This window comes from Molothrus ater, chromosome 5 (genome assembly GCF_012460135.2).
Source record: "Molothrus ater isolate BHLD 08-10-18 breed brown headed cowbird chromosome 5, BPBGC_Mater_1.1, whole genome shotgun sequence".
In the NCBI taxonomy this organism is placed as follows: Eukaryota; Metazoa; Chordata; class Aves; order Passeriformes; family Icteridae; genus Molothrus; species Molothrus ater.
Window position 1 is genome coordinate 67,052,786 of NC_050482.2, and position 19,318 is coordinate 67,072,103.

Genomic DNA, 19,318 nt, shown 5'->3' on the forward strand with positions numbered 1-19,318 from the left:
GGGTTTTTTTGTACAAACAGGAGTAAAGGAATTAGGCTGCTGCACACTGCCTCCTTAAATGGGTCAATTTGTGAGAGTCTACTTCAGCTGACAGATGTATTACTGACAACTTAAACTCTTTATCTATAGCACTTTTTTACCATCTTGCCCTTCTGCTGTCTCAGAGATAATGCAACATAAGGTTGTCTTTAAAATGCAGGTCCCTTTCTTTGACTCTCACAAGTGAAATCCTCTTAAAATCATAGCAGTGTTTTGTACCTAAGCTTAACACTATAAAAATCACCCACTCATTTCCATTTAAATCAGGGTTTTGAAGCCCCTGATCCATCTTAGAGGAAATATGTAGCATTTCTGGAATCAGCAAGTTGTGTTCACAGCCCTGCTGGACACCTGACATTAGCCCTTTTCCCAATGTCTTTGCGTGGGCTGCAGCTGAATGTCAGCAGGGACTCCCTCAGACAGCCAGGCCTTTGCTTCTGCAGGGCATTCAGCAGAATCCATTTCCCAGAAATGCTGCCAAACCTTTAACTCTTTGAGCATGGGAGGCAGTGATTGCGCACAGTGACCAAATCCTCTCTTCTACCATTTTCCATGTGGTCTCTTTTGAGCTGAGTGTGATTTCATCCTCTTACAAATGTTTGAGATGCTTTCGTTGTAAAAAACGTGAAAGTTATTGCCATAATGCAAAAGTTTGTGCATGTGGGTTTGCTGGCAAGAGAAACACTATTTTTTAATTTACATTCTCATTTTTGGTGATGTACATTTGATGATTAGACCTTACAGAATTGTCCTTCTGAATTAAAATATATCATAATTATTGTATCTTTCCTTTCTAGAGAAATAGCATTTTACTCATGGTGAACTAAAAACAAAAGTAAGGCAATGTTTATAGGTACTACAAGTACATTTCAGACCTGCAATGCCTTTTGTAGCTAAAAGCTTGTGTACTTTGTCTTTCTTTGCCAGAAGTAAAAATAATTGACTTTAAGGACAGAGTAGCTGTAAACTGCTGTTTGCAAAACTTAGTTTTTGTTTGATTAACAAATTACATTTGTCTCTTTTTCAAAATTTTGTGGGTTTTTATTCCTGGGTTGGGTCCTGAAAAAGAAATACAGAACTATGTGATATATAATAAAAAAGGGAAACATGTTGTTGTGGTTTAACCACAGCCAGCAATTAACTACCACACAGACACTCATCTTTCCCTGGTGGGTAAAAGTGGGACAACTTGTGGGTTGAGATAAAGACAGTTTATTAGGTAAAGGGAAAGCATGAGGAATTAATTTCCTAATTCCCATCATCAGGCAGGTGTCCAGCCCTTTCCAGGAAAGCAGGGCTCCATCCTGAAGTGGTGGTGACTTGGGCTGTCGGGTGCCATAAATCCAGTATCCCATGCTCCTCTTCCTTCCCCCAGCTTGTACTGCCGAGCACAGCATCACCGACCTTTGGATAGGTGATGGTCTGGGGTATCCCTTGGGTGGGTTGGGATCAGCTGTCCTGGCTTTAATCCCCCCCAAATCCCTGTGCTCCCCCAGCCCACTCAGTGGCAGGGTGGGGTGAGAGGCAGGGAAGGCCTTGACTCTGTGCAAGCCCTGCTCAGCAATAACCAAAATATCCTGGAGTTATCAACAGTGTTTTCAGCACAAATCCAAAACACAGCCCCATACCAGCTACTAGCAAGAGAAATAACTCTACCCCAGCCAAAAGCAGCATACCTGTGCTGTGTGTCCAAGTACATAGTGTTTAATACACGGGGGACAGCCTGATGGCTGAGCAGATTGGCAGAAAACTGCCAAATACCTGTGCATCATAAGGTACAGGATGCACTGAATGTACTGGCTTTGTGGGTTAACAGTAGAAGTAACCAAGAAGTTTTCAATATCCTATGTTTCAGTAATATTTTTATAAGAAGCTTTTATTAAATCTGCTGATTTCAGCAAAACTCTTGTTAGGGTGTTGGTTTGTTTGTTTTTTCCTGTGGAGTGGAATTTCTGATTAAGAATTTGGTAAGAGTGAGATGAGATTACCCTAAGCAGGAAACAGACTTTGTTTGAGTGTGAGTGTTGCTAAGGGGTCTCTTGGCTAATTTGAACAAAGTCCCTGACACTTCCCTTTATGACACAGACATGTGAGGAATGCAAGCTTGAATTTTGAAGTCAGTCAATATTCAGATATTTGTACAAAGCAGAAACTCTCACAGTCCTTTCTGTAAGAATAACTTGTTAGAGATCCACCCAAGAACATCTTTATTGCTTCCTGACTGGAGCCTCCTTTGAGTCATATGAAGATGAGTAAGAGCTTGAACCTCTCTCTTCCAGGTGGAAGCTTTCACACCACTAAATATTTTAGTAGGACCCCTCTTTTTCTACCTGTCCTTATCATTACCCTACATTCATTTGCTCATGATTGAGTCTTCAGTGTTCTCCCAGTGTCAGAGAAATTTTTTTTAAGTGGTTGAGTTTTGCAGAATGTAACAATAGTTCCCCACCTCATTGTGACACATTTCTGTGACGCTGTCACATAATTGCATGTTATGTTTTTCCCTTGTTTCTGGGAAGAGTACATTCTGTTTCTTTTTGCTGATTTTTTCAGGCTTCTCTTGAATGTACTGTATTTTTTCTTGGTGTTCAAAAATGAAAGGAATTTTCTCGGTTTAACCTACTTAGAATTTGAATAGAGGAGATTAAGGGGAACTTAACTATGGAAGTGTTTGGTGACTAGGTGCCTTGCAAAGCCCAGAGGTCTAATTTAGGCATTTAGACTTCTTGAATAAATTATGGGATAAGTTGTATGTCTGATTACAGTAGTTACACAGACAGTATCTGCAGTATGAATAATCTAAATCAGGCATCCAAACCCAAATGAACAAATGCATATTGGAATATTAAACTGTAGCTTGGTAGGTAAAGCTTCATCTTGCAAAGATGAGTTTGGAAATCCTTTTTTTAAAAAGCGTATCACAATTTAATCCTTTCTTTCAAAATCATGGTAGTAGTAGTGGCTGCCTCCTTTTGATCTAAAATGTAGGGTTAGAATACAGGTCTTGGCTGTAGAATATCAATTAAATTTCGTTTTCTGACTGAAAAAGTTAAAATGCACATCCCCTACTTCCTTTGGAATGGTGAGATGATAAACATTTAAGGTAGTTGGAAGTATTGCTATTCAGGTCTCTCTGTTCTTATGTGTTCTACCAATTAGAATAAGAAGCTGTGCTCTCTTTAGTACTCTCTGTCAGGCCTACTGAATCTTTAAATATTTTATGCAAAAAAGAAAAGCTTCAACAGAGAGAGATGAAAGGAGCTGCCTGCAGCTCTCACCAGTACAGCTGTAGGTGTAGTCCTGAGACTGATTACCCTGAGACTGCAGGAGCAGGACAGCTTTGGGAACCGAGAACCAGGAACTTCTCCATCATGAGCAGTACCCACACTGTAGGCTGGAAGCTCACCAATCTGCCAAGGTGTGGGAAAGGTGAATTTGAGTCCTGGTAGCTGGAGGCAAAGATTGAATCGTGCTCTGCTACTTAGAGATGTAAATTTTGGGCTGCTGGATAAAAGTCAAACTCTGTCTCTATGCAGAGCCTGGTTGGTTAACTGACCCATGGAAGTAATACAGGCAGAGGAACAGCTGGTGTAAGAGGTTGTGTGTACACCATGTCCTTTTAGGACTTCTGTTTGAGGTGATCCTCAAGGTGCTTAGCTCTGTCAAGAGAAAAATTTGTTGGACATGGCCATAACTAGAGAAGTGCTCACAAAAATACCTCTGTGATTTTTACATGTAGTTATAATTTGTAGTGAGGCTTAAAGACTAGTTTTCATTACTTGAAAAAAACAGAGAATCCTCAAGGTTTGAGATAAGAGCAATACATTTCAAGCAAAGTACAGGTTCACAATAATTGCTTTAATTACATTGTCTGCATTAAACTGTTTCACAAAAGCATGATTGTTACTTAGTAGAGTATGGTATAATGAAGCTCAGTGGTATTAAAAGTATTGTTACATGTTTATTTCTAGATAAGACTATTTCAACAGTATTTTTCAATTTTCTTGAGATCTCTAGTCAGGTCTTAGAAATTAATTATCAGTGGCTAGTGTTGCATGAACTAGGAAAATATTTTGCCTTTCTAGGATAGTTGCTGATTTAAAAGTGAAGTCTAAAAACTGGATGAGATGCTTGTAAAGCTTGCCTGCACCTTCAGGGGGAAAATTATTTTTTCTTTGAAATTATATAGAAGACAAGAAATTTTAACTGAAGAAGCAGTTTAGCTATGATACCAGCTAGTATTGTTTTATTATTCTGAGAATCATAAAAAAATTTTGGAAAGCACAGAAAAGAACCCATTTTGCATACATTTTGCATGTTGGAAAAGAGTGGGTGTCAGAAGCACAGAATAATTTTTTGTGGCGTGTTTTCCAGTTACCTTTAACTGGAAAACAGTTTAACAGTTTTCCAGTTACCTTTAATAATCGAGTTTGTTCTCAACTGAGCAGCAGTTCAGAGAACAATGGGAGTTATTTCTAAGCTCAACTCTTAACTTTTCTGTTAACTCCACCTCTTCATTTTTCCTGGGAAACTGAATCCCAGGCAGTTGCTGACCAACTGTCAGGTATTCCAAACTGCCTTGTCTTTATTTCACAGACTGATGGACCAGGATGGGTCAGTAAATCCTGTTTGTCACTGGTATTAAATTTATTTTTCCACATCAGGTATTTGAATCATGTAATAGATTTTGGTTCAGTGACCCAGAAGTTCCAGGGAGGCATTTCCATGTTTAGGGGAAATAATTTCTGTGGGTCTGAGACACAGTTTTTGTCTATGTAACCTGAAATGACATTTCACAGCAGATCAGATGGTAGAAATGTAAGAATTTGGTTGGGTGATTTAGGCCATTGATGTTTATAAATAACCCAAGTTTGGTTCCGAGACAGCATTGAGTAGAGGAAATAATTTCATTGAATCGATGATGTGGTTGTTCAGAAGAAGCTCTTTTCTCGCCTGGGAGAAAGGAAATGCTGAAGTGGCAGAGTGTGGAGAGCCAGGTGGAAGCATGTGGGAATTTGTTTGTTAGCTGGAGGAACAACACACAGCTGGGCTGTGAATAAGTAGGGCTTCTCAAATACAAATGGAATTAACTCGTGTATGGAATTGTGAAGTTACATCTAGTGAGGTTACTGTTTAATTATAACAAAAATTGAGGACGTTTTCTCACTACTCTGTTCTAGTCCTACTGACTTTATTGGTGGGGCACAGGTACAGATGAGGCAAATATTTTAATGAGTGCAGCAGGTTTTCTCTTACAGCTCAACCAACATGCTTTAATTGAACAGATGTAGTGGTTTTGATTGCCTACCTGTAGTGCCTCAGTTTCAAGGCTTGGATGTGGTTCTGGCATTCCCATTTTGTCATTTCTCCAAACCACAGTCAATAACTGAAAGTTGAGATCTTTAATTAAAAAGAAAGTGATTTCTGAAAATGTTTTGGAGGTCCATGTTAATTCCCTTCAGATATTTTTTTCATCTCTTACTTGAAAATAAATCTGAGCAGCCACCAATATATAAACACAATGTACCTTTTAGAACAGAGTAATTACTTGTTCTCTCACCTAATATACCTGTGCTATGTTGTCACACAGATTCTATAACCTGAAGTGTAGTTTTAGATTAACCAAATTACTAACTTCCAGATATTGTCTTATTGAAGTAGAAGAAAAGGCAATTTACAGCATCTCAAACCAACCACAGATCTTTGCATTTAAGCTGATTTCAGTTTATGCTGATGCTGTAAAGGATGTTTCCATTTTCTTCTGTGCCAGCTCCTTGGCAGCATCTGCCACCCCTGCTTTGCACCAGAATCAGCACTGATGTAGCCACACTGTCAACTCAGTTGGAGATGTGGCTGCTAAGGCATTTTGTTTGGTGTTTGCTGGGGCTGATTTTTAGCCATCAGGTGAGGTTTTGATCCTGTTGTTAGTGCCAACCACCTAAGGAAGGACAAATAGCAAGACTGTTCCCTTTAGTGGCCTTAGGTGAGCTGACAATGTAACAGCAATTTTGGTTGTGAAAAGCTGTTCTTAAGCCAGAACACAAATAGAGGGAAAGCACTTGGTCTAAAATACTGACTTCTGCAAAGAAAATGAGTTTGGACTGCCTTTATGCACCATTCTGTTCAACCCAACTAACCCTTTGTGTTTCTAAAACAGATCAAAGGTAAGTAGCTCTGCTGTAAATGCTATCTGCTGTCTTTTCATGGAATCACAGTGTGCTTGAGGTTGGTGGGAGGTCAGCTGGTCCAACGCCTCTGCTCAGGCAAGGCCACTTAGAGCCTGTTGTCCAGACAGCTTTTTAGCATCTTCAGGGCATTTCACATAAGAATTGTGATAAACATATTCTTGGAGTAATGCTTAAACCCAAATCTTCTTAGTTTCTGCTTTTACAAATACTTGAGTAAAATGAAGTACTTGGACTTATAGAAAGCATTAATTTTGCACCATCTTTACATTTTAGACCTCACCAATGTGTGTCTGCATCAAGCTAGATCATAGAATATAACTTATTCTAGTACTTTAGCCTAGTGAATACTGGAAATAGCTGTATATGAGACACTGGTTTTTGTAATAGAAATGTACACCCCAGGGATCAGTGCATCCGACTTATTCACACTCAGACTAAATTGTAAGCATGTCTGCCTCACTTAAGAGAGATGTATCACTCAGTGTGCATCTCATTTCTGGTAATCAAATCTTTGTGCAGTGTTTGTACTTCTCTGTTATTGGCTTGATACTTCTGTCTTGCAGAAAAGAAAAAAATATATCTATCAAAATATAAACGAGGACATTTTTGTGGGCAAACTGTGCTTCTCCTGTATTGTCCATTACATTAACCCACTGTATTCAGACATTGAGACAGGATTTATTGTCTTTCACAACAACAAATTACTGCTGATCATTTGATTGACTTCATATTCCTATTTGTGAGGTGGTAACTTCTGTGCTAAAATCCTCGTGCATTACATTTTATTATATGGCCCTTTTCCCCATGTAGCATTTATCCAGTTTTCTATAGTTGTGTTTCTTCATTACAAGCTGAAGTTTCTTCTCTGAGTCAAATGGGAAATCTGTGCTAAGTGTAGAGTTACTGAGGAAGACCTTGGGAGCCTTCACAGGTGATTAGGTTTTGTGGGTGATATGTAAATTCTAATAGCACTGTGGCCCTCTGCTTCGCCAAGATGGTAATTCTATAGTAATTCTGGGTCTTCTTCTGCATAATTGTTCTATAGGGGAGGTGAACATTTGGAAGGGTACTGACACAAGTTGCTGGAAGCTGCTGACACTATCCTGTTTGAAACAGTCACTTTCTCAAGTTGATGCAAGTGGAAGAGTCACTCAAGCAAGAGTCTTCTAGGTCTTCTAAGAGTCTTCTAAATGTTAAGCAACCTCTACCAGACACAGAAGGAGGAACTTGAACTTTCTGTAGTATAACCCAGTTCCAATTTAATTCTGCTTTAAAAAACTCATTGTGGTGGTTTGGTGCTGGTTGGTTTGGCATTGTGGTTTCCACTTGGTTGGTGGTTCAGGAGGTCTGATGTGGCTCATACTGTTTTCTTTATTTCTCCAGTGGAGGGAATCCTCTGATTTCATTTGTTTGTTCTTTCAGCATATGCAGATGACTATCCAGGCTCTCCAAGATGAGCTGAGGATCCAGAGGGACCTGAACCAGTTGTTCCAGCAGGACAGCAGCAGCAGGACCAGCGAGCCCTTGGTGGCAGAGCTGACAGAGGAGAACTTCCAGCGGCTGCACGCGGAGCACGAGCGCCAGGCCAAGGAGCTGTTCCTGCTGCGGAAAACCTTGGAGGAGATGGAACTGCGTATTGAGACACAGAAACAGACCTTGAATGCACGTGATGAGTCCATCAAAAAGCTGCTGGAGATGCTGCAGAGTAAAGGTCTGTCAGCAAAAGCCACTGAGGAAGACCACGAGCGGACACGGCGGTTGGCTGAGGCGGAGATGCACGTGCACCACTTGGAAAGCCTTCTTGAACAGAAGGAAAAAGAAAACAACATGCTGAGAGAGGTGAGTGATCAAACTCATCTCCACTCTTAAACTCCTCTCTGTCTCCTATCCATTTCACAGTTGTAAGGAAAGAATCTTCCATCCTCTCTATAAGGTATATTTTACATCAGATACGATTTGTGCACATTTTAAAATTTCTTTATGGCTTCCTTGCATGTACCTTTTGGGGTTTTGTGCTGTGGGCCCCACTTTTCCTGTAGGCTCCATAGGCAACTCTGGAGATGAATTGTCCTAAAGCCTGGAAAATAAATTATGAATTCTTCTGCTCCATTGTTGTTCGAGAGAAAGTAGCTACCTGTGTTTAGGTGAGAGCAGAGAGAGAAATCTTTGCAAGAGTAATGGATGATTGCTCAACAGTTTCCATGGAAACAGTCATCTTGCTGTGCAGGGTATTTGATAAAACTGTTAGCTGTCCTGGATGCACAACCAAAAAAGAGATTTCTTAAAGAGACACATAGTAACACCTTCTCACCATCCTTCTGAAAAGAGAAAAACTATTGTTATGTTTGTAGTGTACCTTAAAAGAGTACAGTGGCAGACATTCTTCACTATTAATAATTTTAAACTAATTATAACGAAATATAGTCTATATAGAATACAAATATTTTAGTAAAACAAAGGAAAATAAATGAAAGAAAATGAGTTATTGTGTAGCCAGTGTCATTACATTTTTTGATATTATTATATGCATTTTCCTGTTGTCAACCAGCCTCCTAAAGTAATCGAATATCAACTTCTAAAAGGCTGGTAATTCAGCATGGATTGTGCAGATGCACAGATAAGTATGTGTATGCATGGATTCACTAGTGCTAAGATTCTGTGTAAAGATTATTTTACATCTGTTGACTGAAGGCATGAATTGATAGCTATCCATGTGTACCATGTGTATGAATCTAATGACCTGTTCTGCACATTGGTATCTACCTCATGGTTCAGCATTTTTTGGGAAGCTCTGTGAGTATACAAGATTTAAGGCCCCTCTCTAAGAAGTCAAGAAAGCAAGGCCTGGAAGAGTTTTTTGAGATGAGTGTATGCAGCACAAAAATACCTCTTAATACCTCTTATTCATATGTTTCCAGGGCCTGACCCATAGTGCTTGTGCTCTTGCAAGCATTTATATAAGAAAGCTGGAGCCCATTGCATTTCTGAGCCAGATTTAGGCCAGATTTATTTTTTTAGAGCAGTAATCTCTTGAGTGTCTGGAGTGAAGATAATATTATTCCAGAGTTTCTGCACTACAGTTTTTCCTTTATTTAGCAACCAATGATAATTCTGTTCCAATTCTTGTAACTATTTCAGGAAGAGCCTCAAATGGCTTCCATTTGTTTCTGCTCTAAGTCCAGCAACATAAATGAAAAGCTGGCAGGAGCTGTGCAATTTTTGAGGAATGCGGTTGCGTTCGTTCCTGCTGCAGATGAGTAGATGTTGCAGGATAAGAATTCTTGTTCCATTCATACATATTTGGAAATCATCAGTCATTTAAATGCTAGTCTTTATGGTAAAAGACTTCCTAGAGGAGATAGAGATGACCCGCTGACTTGGAAGGGCAAAGGTGATTTATCAAATGTTTTAAAATTAATTACTCCTTGCTCCTTACCCGGCCCCAATTCATTGAGAAGTGTAAGCTGGGTATAATGTAATTTGTAGCTCAAATCGTGGATGTGATGTGGGATCCAGCTGTGAAGCTGAGCACCCTTGTAGCCTCAAAAACATGCTGCCATATTATCTCCTTAGGGAACTGGGTGGCAGCAGGAATGGCTGTGTTTGTACCTGTGTGTCCCTGAGCTCTGAGCAAGGCTGAGCTAAGTGACCTCAGACTTACCTGCATCAAACTCAGGTGTCATGCCTGGGGCTCTGGCAGGCTGGAGAAAATCAGAGGAGCTTGCAGCTGGCTGCATGTGACTGCCTGAGCGCCCAGGTGCTCTGCAGGATGTGGTTCACAGCTGCTGTCCATGTTTCACACGCGGACATTGTCTCTCTTAGGTGTGTCACCTGCTATGTGTGTCTGCATCACCCTCCTCAGCTGACCTTCTGTTATGTCCATCTGTATTTCCATAGTTGTAGGTTATTTTAGCTCTTTGCTGCCCCAGATACTAATGATGGAAATTTTGAGCTGCTTTGAAGAAATGAATCTACTTTCTTGATGGTTCTATATCTAGCATTCCAGTATCTGGAAAGGCATGCTAAACTCTTCTTTAAATACTGCTGGTAAAGGAAGCTTTAGTATCTCAAAGGGATTCTTAAGAGTGTGGAAGGTCAGTTTATATTTCATTTCCTAACAGAGCAGAAAATTTTAATAGCAGTCTTGACCATCTTAGCAAAAGAAGTTCTGAGATGTCAGAATCCACTAGTACTGACTCTGCAAGGGTGTTAGATTTCTGATAGAATGTTTGCTGGAAATAATATTAAAGATCTACATCTTGAAGTAAGAAGGTATCCCTCGTTTTCTGGTTTTGAAACCTACATGTAATTCCAAGTGTGATGTTGAGACTCAAGGTCATCAGACAGTTTTTCAGGCAGGCAGTGCAGTTACAGTGGCCAGCGCTATGACCTTGAAAATTAAACCTTGAGAATGAATTGATTTCTTCAGCTTTTGCTATTGCTGATATTGTACTAAAGATTGCATGAATTTCCCAAGGAAAATAAATTCTAAGAGAGGTCAGAGTTGTGGTTCTGATAAGATTATAACTGTGTGCCACTCACCATTTTAGGTTGTTATATCCATTCCAACTTACTCCTTTTTCTAGTCTGAAAAATCCAGTGCTGCTTAATTGTTCCTCATATAAAAGACATCAGATATTTTTGATCACCTCCCAGGGCACTGTCTCAGTCTCCCAAATCCAGATTATAAAATGGATTCTCCAGCAGCTGCTGAGAGGTATCTCCATAAGCAATTTGACTCTCTTGGGCTTTTCCCAATTGCCCTGACTTCTGAGGATCTCAAGGAATTATTCATCTAAGTCCATGGGAAAGTTACTATATCCAGCATAGGATGTATTCAGCAACTGATACAGAGGGCATTCTCTCATTAACACAAATAATTAAATATCTCATTGAACATCAGAATGCCCTGACTTCAGCAGATAGCAGTGTGGCTGCATCACATTCCTCTACCCTGGAAAACAAGCTTAAGCTTCATAGCTTATTAAAAGATAGCTGCTATTTTGAATACCCCTTCTTCAGTCTTTGTGACAATTATTGTTGTTGGTATTCTAGACATAACTTTCAAAAACAAAATTATTTTCATACCAGGAAGAAATACTTGATGAAATCCAGCAGCTGGACTACAGCTTCCAGAATAGCTCCCAAGCTGCCTCAATGCTCCAGACTTGCCTGTTGCAGAATTATCAGTGGTGGTCCATAGCTCCAAAGATAACCAAGCTTGCTGTGTTCTTGCTGTGACAGCCTCCCTGCTCCCCAGTCCCCAAAGTGCTAGATGCACTGGTTAGAAATGGATTTTTCTCAGTTACACAGATTAATAGCCCAGATATCAGAGCAAAAGATGATGTGATCCACACCTGGTGTTCCAAACACTTGGAGTACTGTGGGCAGACTCAGATTTGTAAGGACAGTCCAACAGGGACTGTAAGTATGGATGGCTCACTACAACCATTTATTTAGAAACAGAAAGAAGGCTGTTTATTCTGAAGGTTTTTTTCTTCAGAAGGCAGTTCTGGCATCAAGGCTTGCATGTTACACTAGTGTGGAATGAGGGAAGAACTGACAGGAGCTTTATACTTTGTTTCCAGAAACTGTTTAGTAGTAAATTACAGTTTTGACTTGAATTTTTTTTTTTTTTTTTTTTTTTTTTTTTAGTAATTGGACCCATTCAAACAAGATGGATTTTTATTCCAGCTTAGTACAAAACTGAATGAAGGAGTTAGGGATGAAGTGCTTAACAAATAAAGGAGGTTTTGTATGTAAAACAGGCACTGAAATGGGTGGTTCATGAGGGCACTTACCCACAATGAGCTTAAGGAAAGAGGCTGTGGCAGAAAAAGCTATTATTTCTTCCCTTTTTTGAGTGCTTGCTGAAATGGCAAGCCCACAAAGTGCTGTTTGTGAGCTGCATCACAGTTCCCTAGGATGGCTTTATTGCAAGGACTGACCCCTCTTTGTGGCAGTTTGGAGTGAGGCTGCCCACTCCATCCTAGGAATCAGCCCTCAGTGGCTGGGGGCACTCCCTGCTCTGTCTCCCATGGGCAGAGGTCTGGCAGAGCACACCTGCCTATCTCACAGGTGTATTTAGGCTTAGATCAGCCAAACTCCATCCTGTGGTGGCCAGAGAGCAGCAGCAGGGAGCTCAGTGAGAAAGGAGGGATGTGGCATCCACGTGTCCCATCAGAGCCCTGCTGAGCTGTGCCCAGCGCAGAGAGCTTGCTTCCCTTGTCTGACTGGATTTTAATGAGCTGTGACAAGTTTTGCAAACAAATTATTTTTCCATGGGTGTGTCAAAATTCTTACCCTTTTCTGCTCCAGGCTCAGAGGAGGATTTAGAAATTTTAATTGGAGCAATTAAGAGTTAACTCAAAGAACACTTTTGTCCTATGCCAAGATTTTGCAACATAAATAAGATACTTCAGGAGAGAAGTTTTGGTTTGCAGGAGAAGATAGATTCAGTAACTGGAACTCTTACTGCCATCATATCTTTCTGATGAGGTAAAAAAAGAAGTTTCTGCTTTTTCATTGCTGCTTCATGCTTTTGACCTTTTAGAAGCAAATAGCAAGGGGAGAAGTGATTTCAATCAAGATAATTTAAATAATTATGTCTTTATTAGAATTGCTTGTTTGGTCTGCAGGTAGTTTTAAAACATACAGAGGTTTTGTAGGTCAAAATTTGAGAAAATGGGCTATTGCGACTTGAATGCATGCATAATGTAATTTTTATGCATTTAAATTTTTTAAAATACCATTTTAGTTTGGAATACTCTGTATGTCACCTGAGGTGAGAATGACAATTAAAAATATTCATATATATGAAATTATTTTCAGATTTCCTCAGTGCAGAGGTTGGTAGCTTCATAATTCTTCAAAAGTTGAAAAATTAGATTGGAAAAGAATGTATTTGTGTTCTGTTTTTCCAGATGGCAAACAAATCTGAAACACCTTATTCTAGCGTGGCAAATTTCTGATTTTTGTACAGTAGTTAAATAATGTGTAGGTATTAAGTAAATGGAAAAAAAGCAGAACTCCAGTCATCTGTCAGGATGTTTTTTTTCTTTATTATAATATTGGTCTCATCAAAGTGAAATAATTAATAAAATTTCAGTAGGTTTCTTCATATGCTTTTTTAGCATGGGGGATAAATTATTTATTTATTGTACTTATTTCAAAACTTTTTTTTCTATATTAATGGGCTATTCTTCAACATACAGGAGAGGATTTCTTACTATTTCATTTCAGCACTTCTATACCTTTCAGATAGGATTTTAAAAACTATGTGAAACAATGCGTAAGTCTGTCTGGGGATTAAGGGTTTAAAATGCTTAAACTTCAATGTCTTTTGATGTTTTGTTATATTAGAAGCTGTTCTTTGTCAATACATGTTACATGCTTTGCTTTGTTTACAAATTACCTCTTAGGTATGCTTTCCTTGGAGATGGTCACATTATCCTGCACTTTTTTCCAGTAGAAGTGAGATTTGTGGAAGTTTGTTTCCACAAATGTCCAACTTTCTACTGGAAGGACAAAAACCTAAAAATACCATGAACAAGTTGGAAGCTAATTTAAGTAAAAAATGAGTGCTTTTGCACCTTAAATAAGAGAAAGAGAAAAAAAAATAATAATAGCAAACATGTAAATGAAATTTTACAAGATTAAGATTTTAATTTTTAATTGACTTTTCTTCAGCTTTTGAATTCACATTTCTTCAGTCAGATTTCTACACAATGCCTTGCTACTTATAGCTAATTGGATGGTTTGAATTAGTTCTCATCTTACCTTGCTTTTACTTTAATTCCAAAGTTTTGAGGGATTTTGCTTTTGTTTCCTGCTGATTGAAATACTGAGATGAGCAGGAAGCTATGCTTTAATTTTCACTTTAGGAGATGCCTTAGTTAACAAACTTAAGTGTCCTAATATCTGAGGTTTTAATTGGATTTAGAAATAATCTTCTCAATGGATTAATACAATTGCAAAAGAGAGATGAGTTTCTTTAGCCAGGGATAGCTGAGCTTCAAAGCAACTGGCACCCTCCATGATCAGTGTGTGTGCAATTGCCAGCACATCTTTCAAAGTTATGTTCTCTATGAATACAGTCACTTTGTTTTTTTCAGGGAATTATGTTGATTGGGTTTGTAAATGCAGGAAATGACAAGTGGAAAAATGCAGAAATAATTTCCGAAGGAACTGCCATGATTACTGCTTCCAGACTTGTGTAACTATATAATTTTAGTAGCAAAAACTCTAATAGCAATGAAATAAATTCTGCAGGACTCTTATATGGGTTTGTTTCAGTTCATTTTTACATCTTGCTGAAGTAGAAGTTAAAATTACTGGTATGGAGCACTTTTTGAAAAAAAAAAAAAAGCATAAAAAATCCTGAAACTAAACAATTGTGGTACTATCCAGTCACCTTCTGGCACCAGGTAGTAAAGATATTTATACAAATGAGTCATGCAGATTAAAGGGCTCTCCCACAGGTTATTTCATGCAACCTTCTGCTCAAACCAGCAATTTCAAGCGGCGGGGGATTCCACAGCCTCTCTGGGCACCTGCTTCAGCATTTGGTTGTTCTCCTGGTAAAATCTTTTTCATATTAGCAGGTCTAAATTTTCTGTGCTGGAAGTTCTTCCTGTTGCCTATCATCCTTTCACTTCTGAAAAGACTTTTCTTTCCATCATCTCTACAGCCTCTAGTTAGTTCTAGCAGGCATCAAGTTTCTCCCCAAGCCTTTTCTTTTCAGCTGAAGAAACACTTTATTCTCACTCTCTTCCCTTGCATCGTGTGTCTGTCAGACTCCGTTCAGATTTTCAGTGCCTTTCTTGTACTGGGGTGCCCAAAATTGGGCACAGTGCTCCAGCAGTGGTCTCACAAGGGCTGCACACATGGAGCTCCTGTTTCCCACCTCCTGCTTCTGCACTCTTGCTCACTCTCACTCAGCCCTGGGTGCAGTTGGGCTGCTCTGGGGGTTTGTCCACATCAAGGCCACGTAGCTTGATCCAATTCATGTCTTGCCCAGATTCCATAGGTCTGTAAGCTGCTGGGAGTGCTGTCTGTCCCTTCTTCAGATCATGAAGGCACTGAGGGTAGTCAGGGGGAAGCTGCTGCCCACTGGACCCCTCATCATCACCAGGCTTGGAGCCTGACAGCCCAGCTTGTTTGCCACCTGCTTTGTTAACTGCTTACCCAGCCTGTGGCTCACAGATTTGTCTCCAGGCATGTTTGGAGGCCCTGGGACATGGAACACCCATTGTCCCCCACTTAGTCACACAGACAGGTAGGAGAAAATCAGGTTAGTCGGGTGTGATTTGTCCTTCTACACAACTAAAGACCTATTTTATCTTCTATCGCTACTAAATAATTTTTAATTAACAATTATCATTCATACTGAGCTGATGGATGCTCCTAAAATTTTACTTTCGTTGTAACATTTGCGTTTTATTGTAATTAATTTGAACTAGGTTGCTAAAATCTAGGCAGGCAAAAAGCCATCTGAGAGACTAAACTTTAAGTACAAAAGATATAACATTCATTTACTGAGGTCTGCAGGACAAGGTTGGAGAATAAAAACAGCTTTTAGTCAAAGCTCTCCAGTCCAATGAAAGATGCAAAGATCCAGCACAGGACATCATAACTGATTACTCAGAGATATGGATAGTACAGTTGAGATTTAAAAAAAAACAGAATCATGACTGTGCTTTTAATTACATATAATGTTTTATAGCAATTTTAAAAAAATAATTATGAAACGGCATGTTTTTGTTACTCTCTGTGTGGAATGTGCTGCCTGATAATGCAAGTTTGGCAGGAGATGGAAGGCATGTCCTTTATGGTTTTGGAAACTGCTTGTCTTGTGGCTACTGATAGATAAGTTGCTGTATTTTTAAGCATATAGCCTCCCCCACTATAAAAACATGATTGTTTAAAAGTGCATCTTCACATTTGTCCTGAATCCTGTGCAAAATCAGACACTGGAGCAACTGAGGGAATAATAATGGCCAGGTTATGAAGGAGGAAAAGGTTTGGACTAAATTCAACCCTCATTTTTATGTGCTTGTGTACAATTTACAGTGATAATACTGCTCAGTATTGAGGACTCCTTCAATTCTAAACTATATTCTCTAATTTTGAACTATTTTCAAAAAAACCCCATGGACTTTGTAACTATTTATGGTGTGTTCAAATCACTTTATCACAGCTATCCTTTACATATTCAGTGTTCTCAGTGTGTTTCATTAGCTATTCTATGTAATTATGCTGACCAGAAAATTAGAGTATTGTTCCTCACAGGGGCACTGTGCTGCCTTGCAGGACTACTTGGCAGATGTAATTATGATACACACCTTTAGTTCCTATCTTTTCCTGTGCTAGATTTTCTTGGAAAGGGAGATAGATATTCTTAATTAAAAATTAAGATGAAATATAAACCCCAACTCTGGAAAAGGTGCCCACCTTGTTTAGAACTTCTGACTATTTCTAGCTATAAAAGCTATTTCAGTTTCTAGTTATTGAATCTTAAAGATTTTTTTGGACAGAACAATCCATTTTGGAATTTTGTTGCCTCTGAATGTACTTTATAGTTGCAATCAATTTGCACCATAATTTTGTTTTTCCTTTTTGCTATTACTTTTAAATGAAGGTGTTATTGAACATATGAAAGCAATAAAAACATAAAAGAGATTCATATGAGCCACCCCCTGTTATATTAATTTAATGTGCACTCAAAGGTGCAAAGATGCTAAATTTTACTAACCTGTTAGGAAATAATAGCAATTACAAAAAGAAAGTTCTTAATGTGTGGAAGTAAAGGAAAAATCCTGTTATTACTTTATCAGAATGGATAACTTGCAAGGAATCAAGGACTGAGTTTCTCTTTTTCTGATCCTGATATGTGGCCCTGTGTTTTTAACTATTGCACAAAATCCTGTTTCACAGGTTCAAATCTTAATTTTCATCCATCTATGGGGGGTGTGTCCACAACAGAATCTGAACACATCAGAGATATGATAGATTAGTATTTTTCCATTCTGCCACATGGATGCAGCCTGTATTTCCTAATTAAGAAGGGGATGTGTGCACTGCTTTCCTTCAGTCTGTGTTCCAGAGAGGCTCCGTCTGCCTGTAGCTTTTTTTTCCAGGCTCTTCAGGATCGCAGGCATGTTGCCAAAATTAAGCCCTTCCTGTGCAGTCAGGGGCTGGGAGGTGTTATTTTTCAGCAGGTTATGTCATCCAAATCACAGTGGAATTACTTAAGGCAATAGAAGTAGGACATTTCCTTTGCTGAAGTGCAGAGCATCACTTCACATAGAGGAGATACAGGCATTTCTCAAGAAGGAGCTTAGAAGAATTTTCTCTTTGGGAAAACACTGAGCAATGGTGGAAGCAGACACTGTTGTGTCAGCACCCCTTTACAGACATGCAGTTCTCCTGCTGTGTATTCCACCTATCCCATTTCCATAGCAGCAGCTGATTTTATATTCTCAGGTCAGAAATAGTGCCTCTGCACAAGTGGAAGTTACCTAACTACTAAAATAAAAGTAATACAGTGTCCAGAATAGATTTATGGCATGTTAATTTTCGACCTTCTTATCCTTTGTTTTCTTAGTTGCTATAAGCTCACAAGAGTTTCTTTTAATTTCTTTGAGTAAATCCATTTGGGGAATGCAGGTACAGGTAAGTAGAATAATAATAATAATATTGCTCCACTCTGGTCTATGTGGTGCCAGTAATAATTGTGCAGAGGCTCTCAAGTTTTCTATTGACTTTAGGAGAAACAAATATGTTTAGGGGGATTTTCAAGTTTATTTTTTCAGGAGGATTTTTTTTTATTTCAGAGAATACCAATGTAAACTGCAAACAGAGTTGTCAAAATATCTTCTCAGAAAATACACAAATATAATGTTGAAAACCAGAGAAACCTTCAATTGGAGTCTCTTGTTATTCCATTCATGGGCAACAACTTTTGCAAATGGTCTTATGCCAGACTTATGCAAGATTCTTGTGGCCCTTGGCATGTCACAACACATTTCAATCTTGCTTATTTCAGAGCTGTGTAGGAGCTTCACAATCTTACAAGCAGTGTTCTCAGTATTTTTTAAAAGCCCTGTGCAACTCTACCTTTTTCATTCAAACAATCTTCTGGACCTAGTTGGCATGGATGACAGCCATACAGAATTTTAACTCCTCACAATTTCTGTTGAAAATACCAATTTGGGAATGGCTCTTGGGATTTGTTTTTCAGGTGTTTGAGGGGAGTGGATGGATGAACTGTGTGTGTGGGCACATGACACAATTCATTGTTAGATTAGTTGGCATCACAGTTGGTGCTCTGTGGGCACCAAAGTATTTTTCTGGTGTGTATAAGATTAACATTCTAACAGAATTCACATTCCTGCAGTTAACATGAGAGTGTGCTGTAAGGACAGTACAGTTTGAAGGCAAAGGGTGAATGAGTGTTAATAGTTTCTGTATTGTTTCTCCTCTTTTTACCACGTGCTAGCTTGAAACCTCAGCTCTATATGATAGAACAAGTTGTTTCAGCTTTCTGTAATTTTATCCCTTAGCAAGCAGTTTGATGCATGATATTGCTGTGAATTTACATCAACAGAAATATCACATGGACTTTGTATCCTCCTGTCTGCATCCCCTGAGCCTCTAGAGTCATGTATTTTCAGCTGTGCTCAAGGCCAAGAGCCTTGAGAAATATTTTTCATCCCTCTATAGTTAAATGTTGCCACTCTGGGGTAAAAAATGCTGGAAAAAGAGAGTTAACAACAGCTGTGCCTTATAACTTGCTGAAATAGAAACCACAGTGTTGCTGTTTTCAGTAGGCCTCTAGTGAAGTGCGTTTTGTGTATGTCTTCCATGAGAAACTATCAGGAGTTCAGATTAGTTTAGCAGGCAGGTGATGGAGCTTTGTAGTAGACCCAGCTGTCATTTCAAGTTTATGTTGAGTAAGAGGGGGAGTTGAAGGTGCAGTTTGTGCTGGGCCTTTTTACCTGTGGCTGGGATTCTGTTGAATGAACTTTTGGCAATCCTTTCTGTGATAGGAGAAGTGGTAAGATGAGTGGACTGGCAACACCAGAAAGCAG

The 19,318-nt window shown here is 39.1% G+C and overlaps 1 protein-coding gene across 8 annotated transcripts in view; it reads left to right on the plus strand.

The window, feature by feature from the left end:
- The window catches only part of ERC1 (ELKS/RAB6-interacting/CAST family member 1), a 278,215-nt gene that overhangs the window by 52,491 nt on the left and 206,406 nt on the right, over positions 1–19,318 (plus strand). For all 8 annotated transcript variants that reach the window (XM_036400558.2, XM_036400559.2, XM_036400560.2 and 5 more), the window contains exon 3: positions 7,650–8,066. In XM_036400558.2, coding sequence (XP_036256451.1) covers positions 7,650–8,066 — 417 coding nt within the window. The remainder of the gene's footprint in view (positions 1–7,649; positions 8,067–19,318) is intronic.